General features: G+C 36.7%; 2 protein-coding genes and 1 pseudogene across 3 annotated transcripts; all 3 read right to left on the bottom strand.

Moving 5' to 3' along the window:
• Window positions 1–91: 91 nt before the first annotated feature.
• LOC131547415 (toll-like receptor 13) lies at window positions 92–7,441 on the bottom strand (annotated as a pseudogene).
• Window positions 7,442–7,694: 253 nt separating this feature from the next.
• Window positions 7,695–11,914, bottom strand: slc10a2 (solute carrier family 10 member 2). Of its 2 annotated transcripts, none has more exons than XM_058787957.1 (7): window positions 11,649–11,914; window positions 10,027–10,703; window positions 9,482–9,600; window positions 9,312–9,400; window positions 9,052–9,227; window positions 8,751–8,908; window positions 7,695–8,619 (listed from the first exon to the last, which is right to left on the bottom strand). In XM_058787957.1, the coding sequence occupies exons 2-7, from the start codon at window positions 10,407–10,409 to the stop codon at window positions 8,447–8,449; spliced, it is 1,098 nt and encodes a 365-aa protein (XP_058643940.1). In that variant the 5' UTR covers window positions 10,410–10,703; window positions 11,649–11,914; the 3' UTR covers window positions 7,695–8,446. The 2 variants fall into 2 exon arrangements, with proteins under 2 accessions (XP_058643940.1, XP_058643941.1); XM_058787958.1 differs by having other exon boundaries at window positions 10,027–10,594.
• Window positions 11,915–12,002: 88 nt separating this feature from the next.
• On the bottom strand, window positions 12,003–16,222 carry gtpbp8 (GTP binding protein 8 (putative)). Its single transcript, XM_058787959.1, is given in 7 exon segments — window positions 12,003–12,432; window positions 13,436–13,554; window positions 14,489–14,588; window positions 14,737–14,867; window positions 14,953–15,051; window positions 15,348–15,574; window positions 15,577–16,222. Coding segments are annotated over 7 exon segments (858 nt in total). The 5' UTR covers window positions 15,671–16,222; the 3' UTR covers window positions 12,003–12,344.
• Between the last annotated feature and the right edge of the window lie 11,056 nt (window positions 16,223–27,278).

Raw genomic sequence — 27,278 nt, 5'->3', positions numbered from 1 at the left:
TTAGTTAAGTGTTTTTTTTTTTTTTACCCATCTGCCAATTGAATTATTTTTTTCTTTCCCCAAGGAACTAAACATTATACAATAATAAAGCCTAGTTGGTTTTATTAGAGCTCAGTTTACACCACAACCTGTCCCAAAATGCCTCGTGCATCTCTGGGTCCCGTGGCCAGTCTAGATAGGTTCTAGTTTTTACCAGCCGGGCCAATCTATGATGGGAGGATAGTAAGCGAGACGGAATCACTTCTAGAAAGACCAGGATAAGAATGTCCCTGTGTTCTACTTGGAGCCGGTAGGTGGCCAGCTGCATCTCCAAAGAACACCAATTGCTACCGAGGTAGTTGAGACTGACGAGACAAAGAGTCCGGCGACTTGCATAGATGCTGTTCCTGATGTTTTCCACAATGTCTTGTCCCAACTGAAAGTCCCGACTGTGCAGGCAGAGATGCAAAAACGGTGGGCCCCCGCTGCTCTAAATTTGAAAGAAGTTCCTTAATGACCCAGTGCTCATCCTTACTGGTGTTTACCGTTCAGACGCAAAGTCTCTCGGAACCATCCGCTGGCAATGTGATAGAATGGTGCAATGTATTGGCCTGCAAACTTATATGACAGGACAACAATAATAAAAACACAGAAAAAGGCAGAGGTAGAGGTGAAAAACACAAACTCAATATCAAATGAGCAGTTCTTGGAATAATCAAGAAAGTTGAGGTGGTCGATTCCATTGTCAGTCAAGCACTGCAGTTCTTTCATGGAGGGCCTGAACATGGCAACCTGCACCTTCCTGTTGTCCTTTGCCCATGAGACCAGCCCCGCATTATCACAATTGCAGTACAGACCCAAGTTTAGAAGATGGAGGTACTTCAAATTAGTCAGATGTTCCACCAAGTTTTGAAGAATGTTGACGTCATCTTTTGGCATAAGCACTAGACCCGTCAATGCTTTCAAGTCTTTGGTCAGACTTCCATCCAGAAAGAACATTCTGCAGTTTTTCAGGATCAGTGTCCGTAGTTTTGTCAGGTTGTGAAACATTATGGCCAGGTTTGGCTGCTTCGTCAATTCAATGTTTTCCAGTGTCAAGGTTTTTAAATGAACAAGCTGATTGATTACAGCCAAGTCTCTGATGTTGTCTGAGGATATTGACTCAAATTCCAGATTGACAACCGATCTGACATATTTTCCAATGAATTCATTTCCACAGTTCACATATTCTGCATTTATCTTAAGAGTGACTACCGATTTTAAGAGTGAACTGTTGCAGTCCTCAACGGTCACATATTTACTTTTGATGTGGAAATTTAGACCCTGACCCAGTGTAGCATTGTTCCCGATCACAAGCTGCATTGGTCCTGAACTTATGAAAACATTACTTAAATTATACGGAACAATTCCAAAGATGTAAGAAAAATGCAGTCTGATCAGTGGCATGTCAGGTGGGCAGTTCAGATCTCCCAGCAGAAGTGAACTAAGGTTAATCAGATTTCCAAATGATTTCAGTTCGATATGAATTATAGGATTTTCTTGGAGATCTAAGACCATAAGTCTATATAAACCACTGAATGTGTGTTGATAAATGTAAGAAAACTTGTTGTTACAGAGGTTTAGCTCTTTTAACTTGTGCAATCCAATAAAAGCAACATCTTCTATGTTAGAAATGTTACTTATGGATAAGTCCAGAATTTCAAGATCTGCAAAACACAAAAATTGGTGGGAAACTATCTTATCTATGTTATTTGTGCGTAGTATCATAGCAGAAAGTTGTTTGACTGTCTGTGGAAATGAAGCACAAAGAGATTGGAAATCATTTGGTCTGAGAAAATGCTTATTTACACTCTAAAAAATGCTGGGTTAAAAACAACCCAATTTGGGTTATTTTGGCAACCCAGCGCTGGGTCAAAAAGGGACGTACCCAGCGCTGGGTTGTTTTAACCCATCTATTTGGGTTACATGTTTGACCCAGCATGCTGGGTTGCCATTTTAAACCAATTATGGGTTAGAAATTACTACAGTGCTGGGTTAATGTAACCCAAAATGGGTTGGAAATTTAAACTAGAAATTTTAGTAATTAAAATGACTAAAATAACACATCTACAGCAATACAGACTTCAGTAATCAAAATATGAAAATTTATTTTGTTTTATCAGGTAAAATTGTCCATTTGTGAATACATTTTTTTAAATGTCCCATGACAAAATGAAAATGCATGAAACCACGACACGCGTTGAACGACACGCACTCTAGAGTGCCAGATTTCTATAGTCTTCCAGGCGAAATCCCGACTAAAACACACCGTAAACAGGCCTTAATATGTGAACTTAGTTAAAAATTTTGAGTAGGAACTATGAACTGAACTAGTTCATTTTAAAATTTGTGAACTGAACTTTGAAGTAGTTCATGTAGAAAGTGAACTTTCCCAACACTGGTAATTGAACTGTAGAAGAAAAGTACAAGTATTTAGAAGTAATAGTAGTAAATAAAGAACAACAGCATAAAGGAAGCAAGGTCGCAGACAGCAATAACCGGTTTGTCAGCAAACATGAGTTAGAAAAATTTATCTTTTGAAGAAAATATGAATTTGAAATATTAAAACATTTCAAAGCATTTACATCAACATCTTGAGCATAACATAGCATGTGAGAAAATACTCACAATAAGAATCAATTGTAGTGTAATTGTACTGTAGAAGAAAAGTATTTAGAAGTAATAGAAGTAAATATGAAAATAACAAACAGCATAAAAGAGGCAAGGTCACAGACAGTAATAACAAAAACTACTGTTTGTCAGCAAAAATGAATGCTCGCAAAACTCTCATTGTTGGCGTTTCATCCCCAGAAAGTCCATACACCACAGTCTGTAAAAACTGCCACACTGTGGAACACTGTTTCGGGTAGTCTATGTCAAATACGTAGAACGCCTTAAAGCAAACATCAACTGCAGCAAGCAATGTATTTTGCTCAAGTGCCTCTCCGTTTATAACTGCAAAGGCTTGAAAGCACTGGTTGTCTCCAAGCATGAGAACATGTGGAAATTCAGAGTTTTTTGAGCGCAGGTACTCAGCCATATTGGTCCCAATCTGACAACAAAAACAAAACAAAAAAAGAAGAGGGGAAAAAGAAAGAAAGAATTGGCATCAATTTAGAACACAAAAATGTAAAACTAATGTAAATACCTTTAGGAACAGTAAAGGCTATGACACACCAAGCCAACCATCGGCCAATGTTAGCACTAGTCGGACCCCTGTTGGCAGGGGGTGGCCCTTGACCATAGCCTTTGCAGTGTGTTCCAACTTTTTGGCCCAGATGCAAATGACTCATGGCAACAACACAGTTACCGTTTAATGTCACTAGTTTTTTTTTATGTCGGCTTGGTGTGTCATGGCCTTAAAGGGTTAGTTCACCCAAAAATAAATACTTAAATTAAATTAAATGTTAACAATAGTGAGATTTCTGAAAATCTGAAAGACTGAATATACATCTAAGACATCTACAATCTTAGCTATCAATATGTTACCTTTGAGAATAATTCTCTTAACCCATTTGTGCCCAAATTTTTCAGAATGGTTTCATGCATATAGTTGTGTTAATAGTGTCCTATGTGAACATGTTCTGCATTTATTTTCCCCATGTTTTTTTTTTTTTTCTTGAAAATCATATTTGAATATGTGGCAACTATAGTTGCCGGTGAGCAAATATGTTGTATGCACCCCTTCAATGTCAAATTTTAATAGGAGAAAATTTGGCTTCTAACTCAAAATAAGTGCTTTCAACAGATCAATCTTTATTCATGAACAAATTTATTATGTATAAAAGTCGAAGAACATTCAATGCAAACCCAAAAAAGCTGCATCTAGCTTATAATCTCTTGAATATGAATACACAACAAACAACAAATCCATTTGTGTTAAAGTGGTGGAACACAGTGCAGAACAAATTGCAGCCATTACGTTGCCCCAACAGGGCTTTGTGTATCAAAATTTTTTAATTGAAAATAAATATATAAATACATAAATATGTACAGTGCCCTCCAATAATATTGGCACCCTTGGTAAATATAAGCAAAGGCGGCTGTGAAAATAAAACTGCATTGTTTATTCTTTTGATCTTTCATTAAAAAAATTCACAAAATTCTAACCTCTCACTGAAGTAAAACAACTGAAAGTGTGTGTCCTTTTCCCACACTCTCAGAAATAAAGGTACAAAAGCTGTCACTGGGACGGTACCTTTTCAAAAAGTACATGTTTGTACTTAAAGGGTCTATTTTGGTACCTTAAAGGTATATATTAGTACTTAAAAGTGTACATATTTGAACCTAATAGGTACAAAAGTGTACCTTTTGAAAAGGTACCGCCCCAGTGACAGCTTTTGTACCTTTATTTCTGAGAGTGCAAGATAACAGCTCTGGGTTTTCTCCTATAATGCCTGAAGAGTTTGGAGAACACCTGAGAAGAGATCAGATACCATTCTCTCCAGATCCTTTAGATTCCCAGCTCCATGTTGGTGCTTCTTCTCTTCAGTTCACCACTCATTTTCTATAGGGTTCAGGTCAGAGTACTGGGACGGCCATGGCAGAAGCTTCATTTTGTGCTCAGTGACACATATTTGTGTTGATTTTGATGTTTGTTTTGGATTATTGTCCTGATGGAAGATCCAACCATGGCCCATTATAAGATTTCTATCAGAGGCAGTCAGGTTTAGATTTTTTTTATCAGTTGGCATTTATAATCCTGTGGAACAGGAAGTCATGTCTGGACAATTTCATGCTCCCAGTCACCCAGGTGTGCTAAAAAATGTAAATATGAATGGGAATATACTTCAGAGATATTTTACTCATAAGAATTTCTAGGGGTGCCAATAATTGTGTCCAACATGCATTGGAGGAAAAAAAAAAAAAAAAAATTCATCATGAGATTTTCCCACAACTTTCAATTGTTTTACTTCATTTCTTTTTTTTTGTAAATTGTTTTGAATAAAAGATCAAAAACATAAACAATGCAAATTAATTTTCACAGCTGCCTTTGCTCAAATTTACCAATTGTGCCAATATTAGCCGGCAGCCATGTCACCCTGTAGCCCAAGACTGGTTACTCACTGAAGCTAAGCAGGGTTGAGCCTGGTCAGTACCTGGATGGGAGACCTCCTGAGAAAACTAGGTTGCTGCTGGAAGAGGTGCTAGTGAGACCAGCAGGGGGTGCTCATCCTGTGGTCCGTGTGGGTCCTAGTGCCCCAGTATAGTGACGGGGACACTATACTGTAAAAAGCACCGTCCTTCGGATGAGACGTTAAACCGAGGTCCTGACTCTCTGTGGTCATTAAAAATCCCAGTATGTCTTTCGAAAAGAGTAGAGGTGTGACCTCGGCATTCTGGCCAAATTCGCCCATTGGCCTCTGACCATCATGGCCTCCTAACAATCCCCCTATTTGCTGATTGGCTTCATCACTCTGTCTCCTCTCCACCAGTAAGCTGGTGTGTGGTGGGCGTTCTGGTGCACTATGGCTGCTGTCGCATCATCCAGATGGATGATTAGCATGATGCTAAAAAGCTGTTTTTAGCATGATACTAGCAACAGTATACCCCCAATTCCCCATGATATATGTTATATGTACTTACAAGTTATTTGCCCACCGGCAACTATAATTGCCGCTTGGACTTATGACTAAGTATACAAAAAACTATAGATCTCTTGTAAGAATGGTTTTGTTTGGATGATTATAGAGCCTTCATGATTATGTAGATGTATATAAGTCAACAAAAAATACTTATTAGTAACATGAAAATGACCTTTCCTTGGGGGTTTTGCCTTTGCCATGCTTCCTGAAAATAGGAGTAGGAAGTTGACAGCCTCATGTGACAGGAAGGAAGTGAATACCTTTTTTTCCCCCTTGAAATCCTTTATTTGGTTGTTAGCTTGCATGTCATTGAGACATCAAACATGGAAAACATCTAGAAAATTACTTACAAATGGAAAATGACAACTATAAACTGCGGCAACTATAGGCCGGTGGGTTTATTTCCACAGCCATCTGATATATTAGTAGGAGTTGGTGGCAAGTTAATAGTCTCATAACGAACATCTAAAGACTCAACTGAATATAACTTTGCTGCTGTACACAAGTCATCAATGTTAAGCACATTCACTCTGGTGATCAAAGTAATGATTTTATGAACTCCAATTAAAGAAAGATCTCTGAGGAAATCAGTGTTTGAAACAAAGTCCAAGATAAAGAGATTTCCCAAAACTTCTAAAGCTCCCTTATCTACACGATCTACTTGTCCTAGATACAAATGTAACTCTTCAATATCGAACACAGTAGATATGTGACCATCAGAGGTGTTGAAGACTGAGCAGTTTGGGTACTGAAGTCTATTTAGCTTATATTCCTTTAGCTTAAACAGCTTCAGTGAATTTGCTTTTGCCAGTCGACACAGGACCTCAGACATATCCTTCAAACACACATTGAGTATGTTTCTTGCAACAGAGGAACGGTTTAAAAAAAAATTGGTGCTAATAATGATAAACTGTACCGCGAAAGAGACAAATGGTTAAGTGAGGAAAGGTGACTGAAATCAAGAGCTACCTCACAACAGATTTCTGGAGACAAGAAAGACAATGTTAATGAAGTGACATTGGTCAGTCCATTAAAAGCCTCCGGAGGGATCTCTGAAAAACATCCAGTAATCTCAAGGTAGTCCAAAGAAACAAAGTGTGAGAATGAGTCTGGAGGCAAGGCGCCATGACAGCCTCGTTCCATTTGAACGCAGAGGTTAAGCAAGTTTGATGGAATTCCGTGCAGGTCTTCTTTAATGTCAGTGACATGACGGCAGTCAGCAATGTTTGTTTTTCCAGCACAGGTTGTGGCAACAGGAAACTCTTCCACATCACTGTAGAACAGGCATTTACCAGCAAGCCAAGAACACACACATGAAGTCTTCAGAAACAGCATGAAGAGCGAGAATAGAGGCACCATCTTCAATTCCTCAGTGATCTTTATAACTTATAATCCTTCTCGTCTTGGTGTTGTCTGTCTTTAACTGGAGGTAATTAACCACGTCAACATTTGAATAAGAACTAAAACTTCCCTTTTCTGTGACCAAATTCTACGAAGGTGTGACTCTTAGTCTCTTGCCTTATTTCTCTGTGGTATTAATAGATACATATGTGGGCTTAAAGGGAAGTTCCGTCATCATTTTTTATTCAACCTATCTTTCTCATATGGACAGTAAAATATATTTTAGAAAGTGTTACAATGGATGTCAATAGGCACTAAAACTAGTTAACATTCTTCATTAAAATGCATAAAAATATCTTCTTTTGTGTTCAACAGAAGAATAAAAATCATACTGGTTTGGAACAACATAAGGGTGAGCAAATGATGACAGAATTCTCTTTTAGGTTAAAGTTCTGAAAGACCATTTAGCCATTCTGAGCTGATTATTATTCAGCAAAATAATTTTATCAAACTCCAATAATTTGTAATATATCTTGGACGAAGGTTTATGAAACCTTATATACACTGATTTAAGAGCAATCTCATAACAATTATCCTCATGCACGGTATAATACATGCCCAATATAACCAGCTTCTGGTGTAGTAAAAAATCATGAAATTTTAAAGTCTGCTAGGATCGAGATCTGACATCAACTTTTTGAATATAAATTTTTTATTTATGGTGTTTTGCATATAAATATCACCAACAAAATAAAAAAGTGAAACACACTGCATGAAATGCTAATCTAATATCTAATTTTTTTAGAGCTTGTAAGCAATGTTTATGTTTAAATGTTAAGGAATTTAAAGCAATAAAAATTTTTTAAATCCCTGTTGTTTTGATCCCCATGTATGTAGAAAAGTACCATTGCTCAAACATGGTTTAAAAAAAAAAAAAAAAAGGCTTACAATGCAATTATACATTTTCTGTATCGTACATAAATATTTGAAAAAAGCAAAACATTAAAAGGTCCATTACAATTATGTGCATACAAATAAACATTTAAATAAATTAGCTTACATTCAACCTACTAGACATATGTAATGTATGTTTTCTTAAATTATTAAATATTTAACTTCTATTACATTGGTGTTGGAATTACTAGCATTTTTAGGGTTTTTTTTTAAGAGAGTCTCTCGTATTTCAGTAAATATGCTGAATCTAAGATATATTAATTGAAAGTTGCAGACCAAAGACAAAACATAACACACAATACACAGACAAAATACAGCTTTGTGTTAGTAAACCCGTGGGCATACTCATCATAAAAAAAAACAAAAAAACCCAACAACGTTTAAATGCTTTTTGTAGAATGTAGGAAAGTGCATCCACTTGTCTCAACTGGGGTTGAGTTTATCGATATACTCTCTGGTTGAGCTTGAATAACTTGTTCAAAGTTCATGCCTCCAGAAGGTCAGTGCTGACCGCTCTGGTCACACAGGCTAGCAGAATGATGTTTGGTTCACAACTTTGTACCTTTGTCCTTATTCTCAGAGTTGCCATTCTCATCAGTGTGAAAGCCACCATTCTCCAAGGCGTAATTCTGCTTGTCCTGATCCTCAACTGTGCTCTGTGCGCCTTCCCCGTCCTCCTCTGCCGATGTCCCCCGCATACAGCGCTTTACTGAGTAATAAACTGCAAATACATCAAGCCACATCATGATACGAGTTAGCAACATTTTAAAGTAAAATGAATGTTATGATTTCCAAAACAAACAATCATATTCCCAATGAGTAAATGCAGAGTGAACAAGAGTTTCTTCTTACGTCCTATCGCAATCCCAGCTACAACCAGTTGGAAGATACTGTAGATTAAGGGGAAAGCGAACATGAGCTCAAGCTCCGCAGGACTGAAGGACAGCTGGGTAATAGTACTGGCCAGCTGGGAGTTCTGCATGCCTGTTTCTAAAGCGATGGTGCGGCACCTGCAACAAGTTCATGAGAAATAAACCATCACAAATTGTTTTTCTTCAGACTTTTTGCAACATATATTGACCCCTCATAGGATTTGCGCTAACTGTTCTAACATCTAATGCCTTATGGGAAGACAAAATTGACAGATTTTTACCTGTACCAAGGTTGTCCCACAAAGCGTGCCAGAAGAAAGCCCAGACCAAAGCCAACAAATGGATAAATGGTGCCGATGATCCAAAGCGAAGGAGCAATGGTCCATGAGGACTGATACAGAACACCACCTATGACTGCAATGATGACGATTAGGAGGATTCCTACCACAGATCCCACCTACACATACAAAAACAAAACACACGTGAAGCTACATGGCATGCATAAGAGTTTACAATATTAAACACAGAAACAAACACTTACCTTGAGGATCTTTTTGGCTGCTTTGGGCCACCTGTGTTTCGTGTACATCCCAATACAGACAGGCACAAGTAAACTCACTAGTGTGATTCCTGGAAAGATCATCAGCAACATTTAAGACACAAGACCAATCAAATACATAAAATGGAAAATCTTGTGGTTGGGTCATTTACCGATGCTGTCGTAAGGGATCTGAATAGCATCGCCTGTAGTCCAGACTGTGGTGTAGATTAGCAGACAAAGAGGCATCATTCCCAGAGCCAGAAGTGAAGAACATGTTGTCATGCTGATGCTATGGGCGGCAGAAATCAGCGTTTAGTTGTGCTCTAAAAATTGTCATTCTGTCTTTATAAACACACATCATTGGATTACGATAAATCTAATCAATTTGCAAATGCTGTTCAAATTATTTTGGTCTAGTTTTGCTAAAGGACAATAAAGTATTTTAAAAGTTTCTAAAATGTACTATAAACCACAATGCTTTTATTATTTAATATTAATTAAATAATATAAATATTATTTACTAAGCAGATACAACAGCCAAAAAAATCTAGTTCAGCAAAGAAATGAATTTACAAATGACACTGCTGCATTTAAAACAACAGACTTCACGTTTAAAAGAGCTGGTGTTTACACAGTTCATTTCTGGGATCTAGAAAGTCTTCAGTGTTACAAGCAACATAATGATATTGAAAAGTGAACAGATTGATAGTCTCACCTTAGGTCCATGTCTCCATCAAGCCAGTAGCAGAAAACATTGGAGCTGGAACCTCCAGGGCAACAGCCCATGATGATGATGGCTATAGCCTGGATCGGAAGCACGTTGAAAATCAATGAAAGCGCAAAGGCTGTGAAAGGCATGATGCCAAACTGGCACAGGAAACCGATGAAAATGCCCCAGGGCCTGCGGATGTGCACCCACAGCTTTCTTGCTTCGACAGTGCAACCCATTGAAAACATGACCAAGGCCAGCATGATGGTAAGCGTGGTGCTCATCACCACGTTGAGGATGTCATTGAACGGATCACGGGGCACCAGGCAGGACGTGCCCATGCAGATGGTGGCATTTATGGGGCAGACAGGCTCTGGTTGCTCGCACATGTTGACAAAAGTGAGTTTGAATGAAGTGGTGAAGAAATAAAAGTAGGATCCTGTAGGGAAGATGGTGTAGATCCCAATCGGAAGGTTGCAGAGATGATGCTTCTTTGAGAAAATGAGCTAAGATTCCAGATTTTTTCTATACATTTTTTGAAAGACCTTCTTTACCTCCCTCAGTTCCCTCTTTCCTGCATCCCGGGTGACAAAAAGTGAACTTTTACCTGTCTCTTAGAGCTTTAATATATGTCTGGGGTCTATAAAATTTAGAGGAAAACATTTTGAAAAATAATTAACTTTCTGCAAATGTTTTATGGGGTCAGTGTCCAAATGCCAACACATAAAATAAAGAGAGTGCGAAGAAGAAGAAGAAAAAAAAAGTTATTGTTGAGGTTAAGTTTAGACACAATAAATGCAATTGCACCCTCTTGCCATTTTATAACACTGTGGCACTTAAATTTTATTGTTTTTCTCCAGGTATGGCCCTGTGCCATCACCACACCCACTGTTTCTGGAGAAGACATGATGCCTAACTGACACAAAACTGTATGTGCGTCATATGGATGAAAAAAAAAGTCATACACTGTATGATTCTTTTTAAAGGACCCTTTAGAGATATAGGAGACTATAGGAATGCATGGTACCTCACTCACTTTTCTTTCAATACATAAATGCACACACATATACCTGTACCTTTGGTCACAAAGTTAAATAATAATAAAAAAAATAAGCAGTTTGAGGCGCTTATATAACTACATAAACGGTATAACATCTGTAAGGACACTTAGGTGCAAAGTACATTGATGAAATTGGTACATATTGCTCTCACAGGGTATGTAAAAAAATAAAAACATAAAAAATTAGCTTGTTTAAGGCTCTTTCAGCTGAAGGTCCCTTTTAATTGCTAAATACTATGTACAAATTGTAAAAAGAGGTTATGAAGCTCTATTTCAGTCTTTGCATGGCTTTTGTGGGGTTAAATACCAAACAGGTATTACACTATGAGATTAATTAAACTCCTAAACATTTTGAACTTTGAATTCTAAAGGTTAATAAATTAATTAAAATCCCATTATTTGAAAAAAATAAAATAAATAATAATAATAATAAAAACAGTTCCTGAATATGTACTGTAGTTTTGCAACTGAAAAACCAGTTGTGATATGCTTTACTTGTCCAATCAATGATAATGACCTTGTAATACGCAATAAGAATGTTAACCTCGGGTGAAATAACAAAACCCACCTTGCCACGATTGATTTAGGAAGAGTAATTTGTCCGAAATGTCCGAAAAGTCTGTAACATAGACCATAGCACATCAGGTTTACAACAAACCAGGGATAAGAAATGACCATGAGAGATCAAATTAAAGAGTAAGAAGTCCTTTTGTTATCCATTCACTGGGTTTTACCCATTCACTGGGATTTAGGTTCAGTAATTAACTAATTCTATAAATAAGCCACAGTTTTCAGTAATTATGTTAACAGAAAAACGTATCTGGAACTTGATCTGATCATATCATGCGGTCACATTTTGGTTTAATCTCCAAAAGTAAGAGCAAGATTTAAAGTTGAACAGTCACTCATAAACATTCAGAGAAACACTTTCTGTCATTTTATTTAGAACAAAAATATTCCATTTGACTATATAGCAACAGACAGGGATGTGCATTTGTGGTATACCCCAAGATATCATTCAAATATAAATGTTAAATCATACACTTGATTACTGGATCACTCAGGGAGTTTATACAGAACTGCATGAATCCTGAAACCAGTAATACTGTGATGCCAGCCTCTGCATTTGAAAATAATAAATACATCGATTCAGTCATAATCTTTATAAATACATATAAATCAGTCATTTTCAAATTGGTTTAATGACATTGGGTCCAGACCTCAGGTTTGTCTTTGTGACATGTGGAAAGGCATTGCAGTACACTCACAACCGTTTAGCGTCAAGCTGTAGATTTCCTGTTACATGTGCTATGAAACACCTGAGCAGATAAATCCCAGAAAACTGGACTGAACTGCAAGTCAAAGGAAGGGGAGAGAGAGAGAAAAAAAGTTACGTGTACATATGTTATAATGTATGCTACTTATCACCTTATCTGTGAAAAGTGACTTCCTGTATTGACACACAAAGCAAATGCAACTGTTTCCAGAACTCTTAGCCTTATCTTATCAGCAAGTCAATAACCATCTGATCACATTAACATTTTTCATCAGAGAGAACCTTCCTTGTTTTTATAAAATTACAGGTCAGATGCACTGATATATCTGTGTAACAGGATTTATCTAATTGCTGGTGATCAAGAGTACTTCAGTTGCACACTCACATAAAACCAAAAGAAGTGACAAAGGATGAGTGTGCATTATAAACTCATCACTTCTCATATGCACATCAGCAAGATGGCATGTGAAATATCTTATAACATTCCAATGATGCCGTAATTGTGTAACAATCCATGATATGGCGGAATGCAGACACCCACAACAGTGTCATTTTCAGCAGCCATTACTCAATAAACATTTCTTATTAAGTTATTAGATTTATATTCTCTTTAGGTTGAACCTAAAGCATTCTTTTCAGGATTCCTTGATGAATGTAAAGCTTAAAAGAACAGCATTTATTTGAAATTTAATTTAAAAATAAATAAATTGTCTCTTTCATTGTTATTGTGATTTTTTTTTAAACAAAATCTGCTGATTTGACACCTAGATAAATGTTATTTAGCTGGCTAACATAAATGAGGTTTGTCAGAATTGACTTGTAGTAGTGTTTTAGCAAATGTGTGTTTTTGAATTAATGGAGTTACTTTATGTCTCTATATTTTCCAGCTTGTTGCAAAGTTTCTTTTTGTAAAGAAAATATGTAGTTGTGGAACACTGACCAGACAAACAGAAAATCAAACAAACAAACAAAAAAAACTATGTTGAACCCTGTTTGTGTAAACTTTTCTGAATACAAAATTATTATCATCATAACATAAAAATAAATTACAAAAGAGAGTGTGTGTCTGCATATCTTACCTTACTAGAAATGGCTGTGGGAAACACGTGCTGGTTTGATTTTTAATAAAGTCCCGAAGCTGTAGAGCAAGAGCCAGCAAAGCACCCTGTCGGGTTCTGTCTATTTTAGTTACCGCCAGCTAAAACATGACAGAGAGAAAAAAAGATTATATTTTGTCATCCTTTATATGTGTGTGTGTGTGTGTTTGTGTGTATATATATATATATATATATATATATATATATATAGCATTGTTTCCAATGAAGAGACAATAAATGTGGGATACTCATTTGGGAATACAAAGAGGGATAAACCTCCTTTGAAATGAAAAAGTACTTTTAGCTTTGTTCACACTGTGATCAATTCTGATTTCTTTAAAACGCAATCTTTAGGACTGACTCTCCTCATAGGTATTTTACAAGAAATTAAATGTATTTATTTATTTATTTTTTCCTTTTCCAGACTGTGTAGTCAGTGACTGTTGTATCTACATCTGTTGCCATTAAAAACAGAGGCCTTGACACAATGCCAAGATACTTTCTCTGACACTCACTGTGAAAAGTACACAGTGAAATTTTCTATTTCAAAAAAATCCGACTTTGAATGGAATTCAAATTACTCATGAATGTGTTTTGGATCAAGCTTAAAGCTTCTTTTTTATTTATTTTTTGCTGTTATTTGCTACAAATAATAAAATTGAAACTCTGTTAAACTAAAAGTAAAACTGTAAATACTCAAATTCATGGAGTAATAAGATTTTATTAAATCACATGCTATTACTATTCTGTCTAAAAATCACACTTTTACAGTAAGGCTTTTATACATACATCCAGGTTTTTCTACACAGTGTTAACTCTGGTTCTTTAATGAAACAAGGTGAATAATAATAATAATAATAAAAATCCCAAGTTTCAGGTGTTCAAGTTTTAGTTTATTTTGATGCCTACTTTTGTCTAAAGCCCTCTAGTTGCAAACCACTGATCTAGACAGAGATGTTGATAAGAGCACATAGTACTCTATCGACCCCTCCTGGACAGTCACAGTCACAGTAAAAGCATGAGAGACAAACTCACCACATAAGGTAAATTGAACTCCTCACACATCTCCACAGCAACTAAATCCGCCTTCTGCAGACCTGCACCTCCATCCACCAGCAAGAATGTCCTCACCAGACTAGAGACACATAAATGAGGAAATCAAAGAAAGAAAAATTTTATGACAAGCTTTAGCATTTACGTTTAAGCATGCAAAAACAAATATCAGTATTGTTGTGAACTAATAATATATATATATTTTTTAAAAACTATCAACTTCAACATACTTCTGACGATCTAGAAGGTACGGTTCAACCATCTCTACAAAGTCCCGTGGGGCATTGTGTCCATACCCCGGCATGTCTACAAGAGTAAAGGCCTTTCCCACAGTGAAGAAATTCAGCTTTTTGGTGTGGCCCTGTGTGAAAATGAAGACTGAGAATGAGTCATTTCTGACCATGGAGGACTGAACAGCAGAGAACATCCAAGACATACAGACTCACCGGAGTTTTAGAGACGCGCACTTCTACCTCCGGCGCAAGAGAGAACAAGGCACGGATGAGAGAAGATTTCCCCACGTTACTTCTGCCCATAAAACACACCTGCAACACAAACAAGCACTCAAATCAAACCTGAGACACAGTTTGAAATGTCTAGTGCAGTGGTTCTCAACCAGAGATCCAAAAGATGACTTCAAATTACTTAAAATTAATATTATAAATGTAATATTAATATATGAAAGCAGTCTAAACTAATTAAAATGCTAAAAATAAACATACAACCCAGATGTAAACCGAAATCATATTTCTTCCTCTCCCACTTTTTTGAATTCAGACAAATGTTGAGGCCACTGTATCATTTAATAAAGTGATGACTATTAAAGACAATCTTATCTTACCTCTGGCTGTTTAAGAAGAGGTACATGGTCTAACCGGACCGCAGAAGTAGAGTAGTCAATACTATGTTTAGAGGAGGGAGTGAACAGTGTCTCTGCCTGACGGAGCTCCTCCAAGCTGGGATAAAAGATCTTGAATTCTTCCTGACTGACCTGTGAAGACAGGTGCTCCTCCAGACTGTTAAAGGGGTACAGAAGAGCCTGACGCCTCCTCTCAGGAGCACACACACACGTTTGATGGAGGCCAGCTGATGAACTCTCCGAGCTACCAAAGGATAACCCGCTATTTGTGTACAGAGTAGAGGCAATGCCTTTGTCCTCAGCATTGTTAGATCAGTTCTTTCAGGATGACAATGTTTGCTTGTTGAAGTCAGTTTTGGGATACACTGACTGATTCATGCATTATTCATGCATTCATTGGGATGATGAATTCAAGAAGGCTTGCTTGATGGTTTCTGAAATGTTAATCTTTCCACTAAGATTTACTGAATTTAATATTATGGTTCATGTCCATCCACTTGGATCCTGTGTTGGAGTCTTTACATATACAGATGCCAATCAGTCAGCATTTAAATCATTTTACAAATAGACATATGCCTTTTGGCAAGTTTGAAGTTGCAATCATAATACACAACAGTGCAGTGAAACACACGTCCAACATCTTACTGCAAGCCGGATATCATCTCAAGGTCTTAAATTCATTAGATTTAAAGTTTATAAAAATCGTTTACAGCCCGAAATACACCTGTTCGCTCAAAAGCACATTAATAAATACTATTACATCAATGAAATCATACGTTTATGTCAACTACTGTTTTAAGGAGAGTGCAAAAATGCGATTTATTGAGGCTAAACCGTACGCATGTTACTTCAGAATCGATCCGGGGAGAACAAGTAGAAGAACAAAGGTTCCGCCTTATACTGAAGACATACGGGAAAAGTGAACCCTAAAGATGCTTTTTTACCAAACCTATGTTTATTTCTCACTAAGCTGCTTATATGTTCACTGTGTATATATTAATTTTATATTGTGTTTATTGCCTTTTACAGCACTGAGAGTTGCAAATGACTAAATCATCCGGTCCCAAACTAGCAAGCCACCAGTACAACATTATTTGAGCACCTTAAATTTTAAAACTTAATTTCGAGAGTTATTTAATTTATACTGCTATAATCATCACACGGATCAGGGTTTTAAAGTGTATGTAAGCACACACTTTGGTTGCTAGATTGTAAAAATTGCAAACCCCAAAGAAATAATAGAAAATAAACAGAAATCGAATTTTTCTGAAGGTTTAGGCTTATTGTCTAGATATTGTCTCTAAGTTTAATCTTTCAATTTACGCGTGCTTTATTGGCATGACAAAAACTGTGCAAAGCAAAATGTGTGAAAAGTAAAGTACAATGACATTAGTGCAAATACTTAATGTTTACGATGGAAAAATTTGTGTAAAGTTAAATAAAGTGAAATAATAAAATACAAATAGAAATAGCATAAAAGCTACAGTCTAATATTTGTGCTATATTTGTACTGACATAAATTTGACCATTGGGGGGCAGCAATGTCTAACAATTATAAAACGTATGATCAGCGTTTCTCTTCTCAGCACTACAAATTTTCAGTAGACCACGTCTTGTTGCATTCTAAAGCACACCTAAAGCAAATATGTCTTAATAATACTGATACTGACTCTTGAAAAAGTCATATTGCGTAGAATTAAATTGTTATTATGCATGTATTTACAGTGCATGATTACATTCATAGAAATATCACAAACCTATTTCTTTATGCTACTTCTCTGGAAATCAGCTAGGTTTATTGCTTGACTGAGTTCAGCAAGGTGTCACCCTGACAGTCACCCTGCTCGACCTTTCACTGGCAGAAAATGAATGGGTACAGTTGTGAATTTATCCCTGGTAAGAATGTGAGCTGCAATGGCCTTTAAATCAGTATAGGGCTGGTGTAAGTACCACAGACAGTTAAAGGGAGCATTTATGGGGACGGTTATTGCCCACCATCTAAAATATTTATAGAGCTGTAGGAACAGGACATTAAAGCCGATCCTGGAACAGCCTCCCATATCCTAATTCAGCCATCAGGAATTACTGGATAAACCAGCATACTGACATGAGATCAGCCAGTATGAGCTGCATAACCTAGAAGCATTTATAGCTTTCTTACAACCCCCCCGACTGGAATAGCAACATAAATCAAAGAAAACTCGCTTATATCTGTAAACTGTATTGAAGAAAGAATGATGACCCAAACTTAGCCATTCCTTATGAATGCACAAACTGAATTTCCTTTCTCAACACTAAACCCAATGGCCAGACACACAGATCACAGTGATGAAGAGAGAGATGTGAAGTGTGAAGAAATGGATGGAAAATCTAGTAGACAGAGAAGAATTGACAAGCAGTCAGATGAGTTTGGAATTGAGCATAGGAGTGAATAATGAAAGAATCAGAATACTAAATGGAAAGATGGAAAGAACTAGATGGATGCAGATATTAAGATGGAGATCCAGCGAAGTAAAAACAGATTGTCAGACAGCCTATATTTGAAATGCATTACTAGCATGCATGCTGCTCACTGAATACAGTGCAGTACATACTACTGCACATTATTGTTTTAAATACTATGTGAAATAGTGCTATAGGCAACCATAAATATTTCAAACATTTTGCCACATGACTTATGTTACAGTTCAGTGTCTAGATATTATCTTGGACATAAATACTGTTATTTTTGGATTTTTAATACAATTGTGCATAAAATGATCTGGCAGTCTAAATAAACATGGCTGAATTTGGAATAGCAAACTACTCTTACTACTCTAGCCATATGATTTGACCTTTCATTTCCACTGTGACAAATGAACTGAATGTAATATCAGCTGCCATATAGAAATGGTAAGAGTAGTATGCTGCCATGCTAATCAGAATTCAGACAATGAATCAAGAAAGAGATGTTCAAATTTGCAACTGATATTACTTATGGAAAACAAAGTTAAGCATGACATTGTGTAAAAAATAAATAAAAATCCACAACGTTTTAATATTTATAGTTTTTATTAATAAATGAAACATTAATTACATTTTAACTTTAGTTTATTTTTAGTAATTTTGTCATGTACTTTTTATTGTCATTTTTATTTATTTATTTACATTACTAGGTTTCATTCATTTGAATGCCTCAAATTAAACTTATTTCAGTTGGTAATACAATACAGTATATATATATATATATATATATATATATATATATATATATATATATATTTTTTTTTTTTTTTTTTTTTAGTTTTTCATCTAATATTTTTATTTTAGTTTCATTATTATAAATGATTTAAATTATAAAAACATTTTTTTTCCCATTTTATTTCAGTTAAAAATTCATATTATTTCATAGGTTTAGTTTTAGTTAATAGCTTATAAATAACCCTGGTATACATACCGTTTAATGCAAGAAATAATATGAATAGTATGGTAGTACAGTATGCATATCTACAAAATTGACTGGTGAGACAGGGAGGTAATTTCTGCCACTCCTTATATTTCATTTACATGCACAAGGTCAAACAGCTGATGGATGATCAAATATCATGTGTCAATGCAATAATCAATAAGCATATTAGAATAAGCTATTTTTTTTTTCTCTGAATGATCTCTTTGGGATCATTCCAGATTGGCAGAGATATTTTTGCTTGTAAATGCTACAGAAAAGCGCCAACGAGATGCAGCTGCCGTACTCTCACACTCAGCATTTAATACCCCATCATGGAACAAGCACTTGTTAATGTGACATTGAGTGATGTCCACCCTGACCTCTCCTTCTCTATCGTCTCATTTGCATGTTAAGCATCCTGCCTCCTTTCACTTCAGCATTGTGACCGACACACAAAGGGACGTCTGCCACCCTTAACGCCTCCGCTTCACCCCCGTTCTGCTCCGTCTCGTAATAATGAAGCCATACGCAGTTCATCTCAGATGACTTCACACAAATCAGAAGGGTTAATCGTTCAAACAGCTTAATAGAGTGACGGAATGTAACTTATATCTGACACACAGGCTTTAATGACACACTCGCTGGCAATAAAAATGACATAGTGACACACAAGACAAAGACTCGGTCAATGCGATGAACACACCTATAACACAACCTCACAAAGGAGCTTCTGCTCCAGCCACACACCCCGGGCGGTGTCTGTGTCCTCTTTGTGTGTTTTATAAGAGGGGAGGGAACATGGATGAATATACTGGGGAACAGCATCTTACTCATATAACTACAAGGTGTTCAAAAATTGACCACAGTCTGGCTATGTTCAGAATGGAATAATGGTAAATACTGTGCAAACACACAGCATTCTGCCTACAATTTTTGTAATAGTATGCGAAACAGAACACATTCATATGCCTTTAAACATTTTAAATAGCAGTATGCTAAATTGTAGATACATGACCTCACTGGGTATTGTTTAATGTAAGAAATGCTGTCTATTTATCATCCTGGATACCATAAATATAGTATTCTTAAATTCAGTTTTATTAATTACAGTTGAGAAGGATATGTTGCAAATTTTGGCTGAAAAAGCCTCCTAAGATGATTTGCTATAGTCTTCCAATAATTCTTGCTATATAGTCTTCCAATAATTCTTGCTATATAGTCTTCCAATACTACTACTACTACTACTACTATAATAACAATAACAACAACAACAATTTTCCAGCAGTCATTACTTTCTTTTCAGTAATTACAGCAGAAATGAGAAGTGGACAGTGCTACTTTAATATTTTGTATTATAGTTAAATACTTGAATATGAATATTTCTAAATAGTTTGATTTCAGTTTTAGGCATACTTCAACTTAAACTAAATTCATGTAATGTAACTAAGTTATTGAATAGCCTGTACTTAAAGTTTGTATAATGATGTACATGTAATAGGCAGCTACTGTTACACATACTACTTATGCAACCGAAAGATTGTTACATATGTGTTGCAGACTTTATACAACGTAATTATAAATGCAAGTACACAGGCATAAGCTACTTAAATAAAGCGTATCAAGATTGTACTTGTGCACTTCATGTGTATCTATACTGTACACCTTATCCAGCTGCACCTTAGTTTGATTTAACCCACCAGTACACAGCTAAAATACATGTAATACATTTATAATTACATTATAATTACAGAATATTACACAGGCATAAGCTACTTAAAATAAAGTGTATCAAGATTGTACTTAAGTGTACAAGTAGCTGTGTAACAGAATCAGTCTGTTACATATATGTAACAGTAGCTGCCTCTTACATCTACATAATTACAAACTGTAATTGCATGCTGTTCCATAACTTAGTTACATGGTAAGTACATTTTATTTAATGTAAGTACAACGGCTACTACTAAGTACTTAATTAGGTAATTACTCTATGACACCTTAAAATAAAGTGTTACCGGCTTATATAATATACTACAGAAAGAGTAAGAGTATGATGCTGGAAAGCTGAACATATTCTCTGTGTTATGTATCTAAATGAAAAGAGAGAAACAAAGCATGGAAAAGGGGTAGAAATAACTATCAGCAAAATAAAATGAAGGTTTATCATCTCTCTGTCTCCCACAGTGTTTTAAAGACATGGTAGCATAAATATTTTGGCTGGTAGTGTTTAGAGGGTATTAAAGCTCAGTGTTTGGGATATCGATCGGGAACTGTGTGCCAGGATCTGCAGAGAGAAAGGGAAGAGGAGAAAGAGAGAAAGAATGACCTTGAAGCAGGAGGTTGACTTGATAAATAAACTGCAGGAAGGAAATACTTGAGAAAACAAATTTGGTGCCACCCAGGAACACTAAGACTGTCCCACAAATACTTGCTAGATGAGAGTCCTAACCTTTGTGTGTGTGTGTGTGTGTGTGTGTGTGTGTGTGTGTGTGTGTGTGTAACACTTTAATATAGGGACCAATTCTCACTATTAACTAGTTAGCATGCCTATTATTAATATATTGGTGGTTTACTAGTACTTATAAAGCACATATTCTGCATGCCCATATTCTACATCCCTAATCATAACCAATACCTAAACTTAACAACTATTAACAAGCAGCAAATTAGTAGTTTATTGAGGCAAAAGTTGTAGTTTATGGTTTGTTAAAAGCAAGAATTGGACCTTAAAATAATGTGCAACCGTATATATTTATACAAATATATTTACAGTATATATATATACACAGGTGCATCTCAATCAATTAGAATGTCGTGGAAAAGTTATTTCAGTAATTCAACTCAAATTGTGAAACTCGTGTATTAAATAAATTCAATGCACACAGACTGAAGTAGTTTAAGTCTTTGGTTCTTTTAATTGTGATGATTTTGGCTCACATTTAACAAAAACCCACCAATTCACTATCTCAACAAATTAGAATATGGTGAAATGCCAATCAGCTAATCAACTCAAAACACCTGCAAAGGTTTCCTGAGCCTTCAAAATAGTCTCTCAGTTTGGTTCACTAGGCTACACAATCATGGGGAAGACTGCTGATCTGACAGTTGTCCAGAAGACAATCATTGACACCCTTCACAAGGAGTGTAAGCCACAAACATTCATTGCCAAAGAAGCTGGCTGTTCACAGAGTGCTGTATCCAAGCATGTTAACAGAAAGTTGAGTGGAAGGAAAAAGTGTGGAAGAAAAAGATGCACAACCAACCGAGAGAACCGCAGCCTTATGAGGATTGTCAAGCAAAATCGATTCAAGAATTTGGGTGAACTTCACAAGGAATGGACTGAGGTTGGGGTCAAGGCATCAAGAGCCACCACACACATACGTGTCAAGGAATTTGGCTACAGTTGTCGTATTCCTCTTGTTAAGCCACTCCTGAACCACAGACAACGTCAGAGGAATCTTACCTGGGCTAAGGAGAAGAAGAACTGGACTGTTGCCCAGTGGTCCAAAGTCCTCTTTTCAGATGAGAGCAAGTTTTGTATTTCATTTGGAAACCAAGGTCCTAGAGTCTGGAGGAAGGGTGGAGAAGCTCATAGCCCAAGTTTCTTGAAGTCCAGTGTTAAGTTTCCACAGTCTGTGATGATTTGGGGTGCAATGTCATCTGCTGGTGTTGGTCCATTGTGTTTTTTGAAAACCAAAGTCACTGCACCCATTTACCAAGAAATTTTGGAGCACTTCATGCTTCCTTCTGCTGACCAGCTTTTTAAAGATGCTGATTTCATTTTCCAGCAGGATTTGGCACCTGCCCACACTGCCAAAAGCACCAAAAGTTGGTTAAATGACCATGGTGTTGGTGTGCTTGACTGGCCAGCAAACTCAACAGACCTGAACCCCATAGAGAATCTATGGGGTATTGTCAAGAGGAAAATGAGAAACAAGAGACCAAAAAATGCAGATGAGCTGAAGGCCACTGTCAAAGAAACCTGGGCTTCCATACCACCTCAGCAGTGCCACAAACTGATCACCTCCATGCCACGCTGAATTGAGGCAGTAATTAAAGCAAAAGGAGCCCCTACCAAGTATTGAGTACATATACAGTAAATGAACATACTTTCCAGAAGGCCAACAATTCACTAAAAATGTTTATTTTATTTTATTGGTCTTATGAAGTATTCTAATTTGTTGAGATAGTGAATTGGTGGGTTTTTGTTAAATGTGAGCCAAAATCATCACAATTAAAATAACCAAAGAATTAAACTACTTCACTCTGTGTGCACTGAATTTATTTAATACACGAGTTTAACAATTTGAGTTGAATTACTGAAATAAATGAACTTTTCCACGCCATTCTAATTCATTGAGATGCACCTGTATATACACTTAAAAAGATGAGAGAGGCCTGTAATTTTCATCATAGGTATACCTCAACTATGAGAGACAAAATGAGAAAAAAAAATCCAGAAAATCACATTGTAGGATTTTTAAAGAATTAATTGGTAAATTCCTCGGTAAAATAAGTATTTGGTCACCTACAAAAAAGCAAGATTTCTGGCTCTCACAGACCTGTAACTTCTTCTTTAAGAGGCTCCTCTGTCCTCCACTCGTTACCTGTATTAATGGCATCTGTTTGAACTCGTTATCAGTATAAAAGACACCTGTCCACAACCTCAAACAGTCCAACTCCAAACTCCACCATGGCCAAGACCAAAGAGCTGTCAAAGGACACCAGAAACAAAATTGTAGACCTGCACCAGGCTGGGAAGACTGAATCTGCAATAGGTAAGCAGCTTGGTGTGAAGAAATCAACTGTGGGAGCAATTATTAGAAAATGGAAGACATACAAGACCACTGATAATCTCCCTCGATCTGGGGCTCCACGCAAGATCTCACCCGTGGGGTCAAAATGATCACAAGAACTGTGAGCAAAAATCCCAGAACCACACGGGAGACCTAGTGAATGACCTGCAGAGAGCTGGGACCAAAGTAACAAAGGCTACCATCAGTAACACACTGCGCCGCCAGGGACTCAAATCCTGCAGTGCCAGGCGTGTCCCCTGCTTAAGCCAGTACATGTCCGGCCCGTCTGAAGTTTGCTAGAGAGCATTTGGATGATCCAGAAGAGGATTGGGAGAATGTCATATGGTCAGATGAAACCAAAATAGAACTTTTTGGTAAAAACTCAAAGAATGCTGAGTTGCATCCAAAGAACACCATACCTACTGTGAAGCATGGGGTGGAAACATCATGCTTTGGGGCTGTTTTCTGCAAAGGGACCAGGATGACTGATCCGTGTAAGCGAAAGAATGAATGGGGCCATGTATCGTGAGATTTTGGTGAAAACCTCCTTCCATCAGCAAGGGCATTGAAGATGAAAGCGTGGCTGGGTCTTTCAGCATGACAATGATCCCAAACACATCGCCCGAACGGCGAAGGAGTGGCTTCGTAAGAAGCATTTCAAGGTCCTGGGTGGCCTAGCCAGTCTCAGATCTCAACCCCATCGAAAATCTTTGGAGGGAGTTGAAAGTACGTGTTGCCCAGCGATAGCCCCAAAACATTACTGCTCTAGAGGAGATCTGCATAGAGGAATGGGCCAAAATACCAGCAACAGTGTGTGAAAACCTTGTGAAGACTTACAGAAAACGTTTGACCTCTGTCATTGCCAACAAAGGGTATATAATAAAGTATTGAGATTAAATTTTGTTATTGACCAAATACTTATTTTCCACCATAATTTGCAAATAAATTATTTAAAAATCCTACAATGTGATTTTCTGGATTTTGTTTTCTCATTTTGTCTCTCATAATTGAGGAAAATTACAGGCCTCTCATCTTTTTAAGTGGGAGAACTTGCACAATTGGTGGCTGACTAAATACTTTTTTGCCCCACTGTATATAAATTAAATATTTTCTTAAAAAGAAATGACGAATTGAAATTGGGAAGAAATGGTTGTCATGTTCCGTGTGTGTGTTTTTTGATCTGTTTAATGCTGCCTTCACGTGCTATCGGAATTATTGTAAATACGAGTTTCCTAATCGGAAATTGGACATAAATGGCCTCTCAAGTCGTATTTACTACTGGGAAATTCAGAAATAATTTTGATACCCAAGTTTCCGAGTTGGGAGGGTCATAAACTTTAAACATGGTGGAGGGGAAAACCATTGCTGCTGTCAGTGCTGTTCTCACAACAACTACATCCTTTTGTCTTGTCGCTAAAGTAGTGTATTTATAGGCTAGATATGAGCGATCATTCAAAGTATATTGTATGTTTATAAGCAGTGAAATAAGCATGTATTTGACCGAAATTCCGGAATTGTCAGCAAACTGCATGTGTAGCGTGGTGAATGTTTATATGATTGTCAACCAATGGGATGCTACATTTTATCCTTTCCGACATTAAAGCACTTGAATACGACAAGCTCGTAATCATGACTTCATAAGTGGGAAATAGGAACTTTCTGCACGTGAAGGCAGCATTATTACCTATTCGCCAATGTGGATTTATTAAAGACTCATTAAAGACTCAACGTTCATTTGACTATCTTCCTCCTTCGTGCTCCTTCGAGCTTCTTCCCCCAGCAACCCGTGACAATGGGTTGTGTCCTCAAAATTAATGTTGATTGCAATTTAAACAGGACAGTTCTTCTAGCAGATGATTTTCAGAGGTAGGTTGTGAGAAATGCTGCAGACCAGCACGATCTGGGACTGTACAGCATCATTGTGATCCAGACTCCTGAATCGGCTCTTTAAAATGCTGAAAGTGTGCTTGTCTACACTGTGCGCCTGGATATGTGCCCGGTTATAATACTCCATCATTTGGCATTATCACTAGAAAATGTACACAAACATCCCTTTTAAATAAAAATTTTGTTAACTCACTGCTTGCTGCGGGTGGTAATAGCAGAGCGTTAATTGCATCAGGCAAATAACACTGACAGTTGAATTCAGAGCATTTTATAATGATTCTAATTTGCATAGAAAAAGCCATGTTTGGCCAGAAAAAAAGGCTTAATTTAAATACACATGATGCAGTGCTATAACAGCACATATAGTGCCTGGTTAATTTGGACAGTGGGTGGTTTGGTTTGTGAATAGGTTTTGCACTTGAAAACCACATGCTGATGTACACAATTAATTGCCCTAAATGTTTTTAGTATCTCCAGAAATGGAGTTTAACCCAGTTCAGGTTATATGATTTTGGTGTGAGCTTCCATCCCCTTCCGGGTCAGGGTCGAATCAGCCTCCTTTCAAGTCACAATGCTGTATATCATTACACACAGAAACTCTCTGAAGTGTTCTAAGTTTCCTCAAAGTCTCTTAGGGACTCGGGGATCTCTGTCTGAAACTCTATAGAGACTATAGTCCTCACATAGTAAAGTGCAAACCATCTCTGTCATTTACAGCTGGACCAAAGGACACTGCAGGAGATTTCTGGTAAATATACACACAATCCCTAAAGGTTTTCAGAGACTACGCAGACCTCCGGAGTGGTGGAATATACGTATATATATATATATATATATATTTATATTTATATATCCTTCAGAAATCATTCTAATATTCTGATTTGCTGCTCAAGAAACATTTCTTATTATCAGTGCTGAAAACTGTTGTGCTGCTTAATATTTTTGTTAAAACTGTGGTACTTTTTTCAGGATTCTTTTAATGTTTTGAATAGAAAGTTAAAAACAACATTTATTTGAAACATAAATAATTTGTAACATTATAAACGCCAACATTACTGCCATTTTTGGTTAATTTAAAAGTAGGCCTATTAACCCTATAAGCGGCAAAGTCGCAAAATTGCGACAAGACGTCAAACTTCATTAAATAGACTGTAATTCCTAATATAGTGTAATATCTCATTTGTATTCCCTACCACTAGATGGCAGACATGTAGTACTTCGATTCTAGACCAAAATTGTTCGAGGAAATAGCAGAGCAAGTGAGCTATCCTGTCATTGATGCGGAAGCAGTTCAGTTCATAGCGTCTGAATAAATTGTGAGATTTGTGAGAGAAAATCGCCAAATGGCTAATAAAAAGTTGTACTGTGAGGATGTGCTGCAAATGTTATTCGCCTATTCTGACTCTGAAGGGGAATATTTGCCTTGACACCTAGGTACCTGATTGGGCAGATAGCTGCTCAACTGATCAAAAAATAGGCACGTGTATTTTACTATGGCACAGTAATATAGTAATATAGTAATAATTTACTACTTTCTCCTGTTTTACTGTTGATTTCCTCTTTTCTGCTCATTTGGAATGAGGATAAAAAGACAAAAAACAAACAAACAAACATGCAAATAAGTTCAAATATCAATTCAATATCTACTATTTCCTGAATATTATGAAATTCAAGAGGGCCGCCCCCTGATGACATCATAATATGCAAATTAGATGAGTATATTTACACCCTACATAAACTTTAGGTCATGCCCAACATTTTTCTAATTTACAGTAGATCTCTATCTTTAAGCCCTTTCAAGCCACA

This window comes from Onychostoma macrolepis, chromosome 09 (genome assembly GCF_012432095.1).
Source record: "Onychostoma macrolepis isolate SWU-2019 chromosome 09, ASM1243209v1, whole genome shotgun sequence".
NCBI classification, from domain to species: domain Eukaryota; kingdom Metazoa; phylum Chordata; class Actinopteri; order Cypriniformes; family Cyprinidae; genus Onychostoma; species Onychostoma macrolepis.
Note: the sequence above shows the minus strand (reverse complement) of the source record. Positions and strands in the feature narration are given on the sequence as shown.

What these genes read in the sequence shown, in the direction of transcription:
- slc10a2 (XM_058787957.1), bottom strand. Translation starts at nt 10,409, where the DNA reads ATGTGCGAGCAACCAGAGCCTGTCTGCCCCATAAATGCCACCATCTGC. An exon ending in GATGGAGACATGGACCTAAG is followed by an intron (nt 9,601 to 10,026) that starts GTGAGACTATCA and finishes TGCCGCCCATAG; the next exon opens with CATCAGCATGACAACATGTT. An exon ending in CAGCCAAAAAGATCCTCAAG is followed by an intron (nt 9,228 to 9,311) that starts GTAAGTGTTTGT and finishes TTGTATGTGTAG; the next exon opens with GTGGGATCTGTGGTAGGAAT.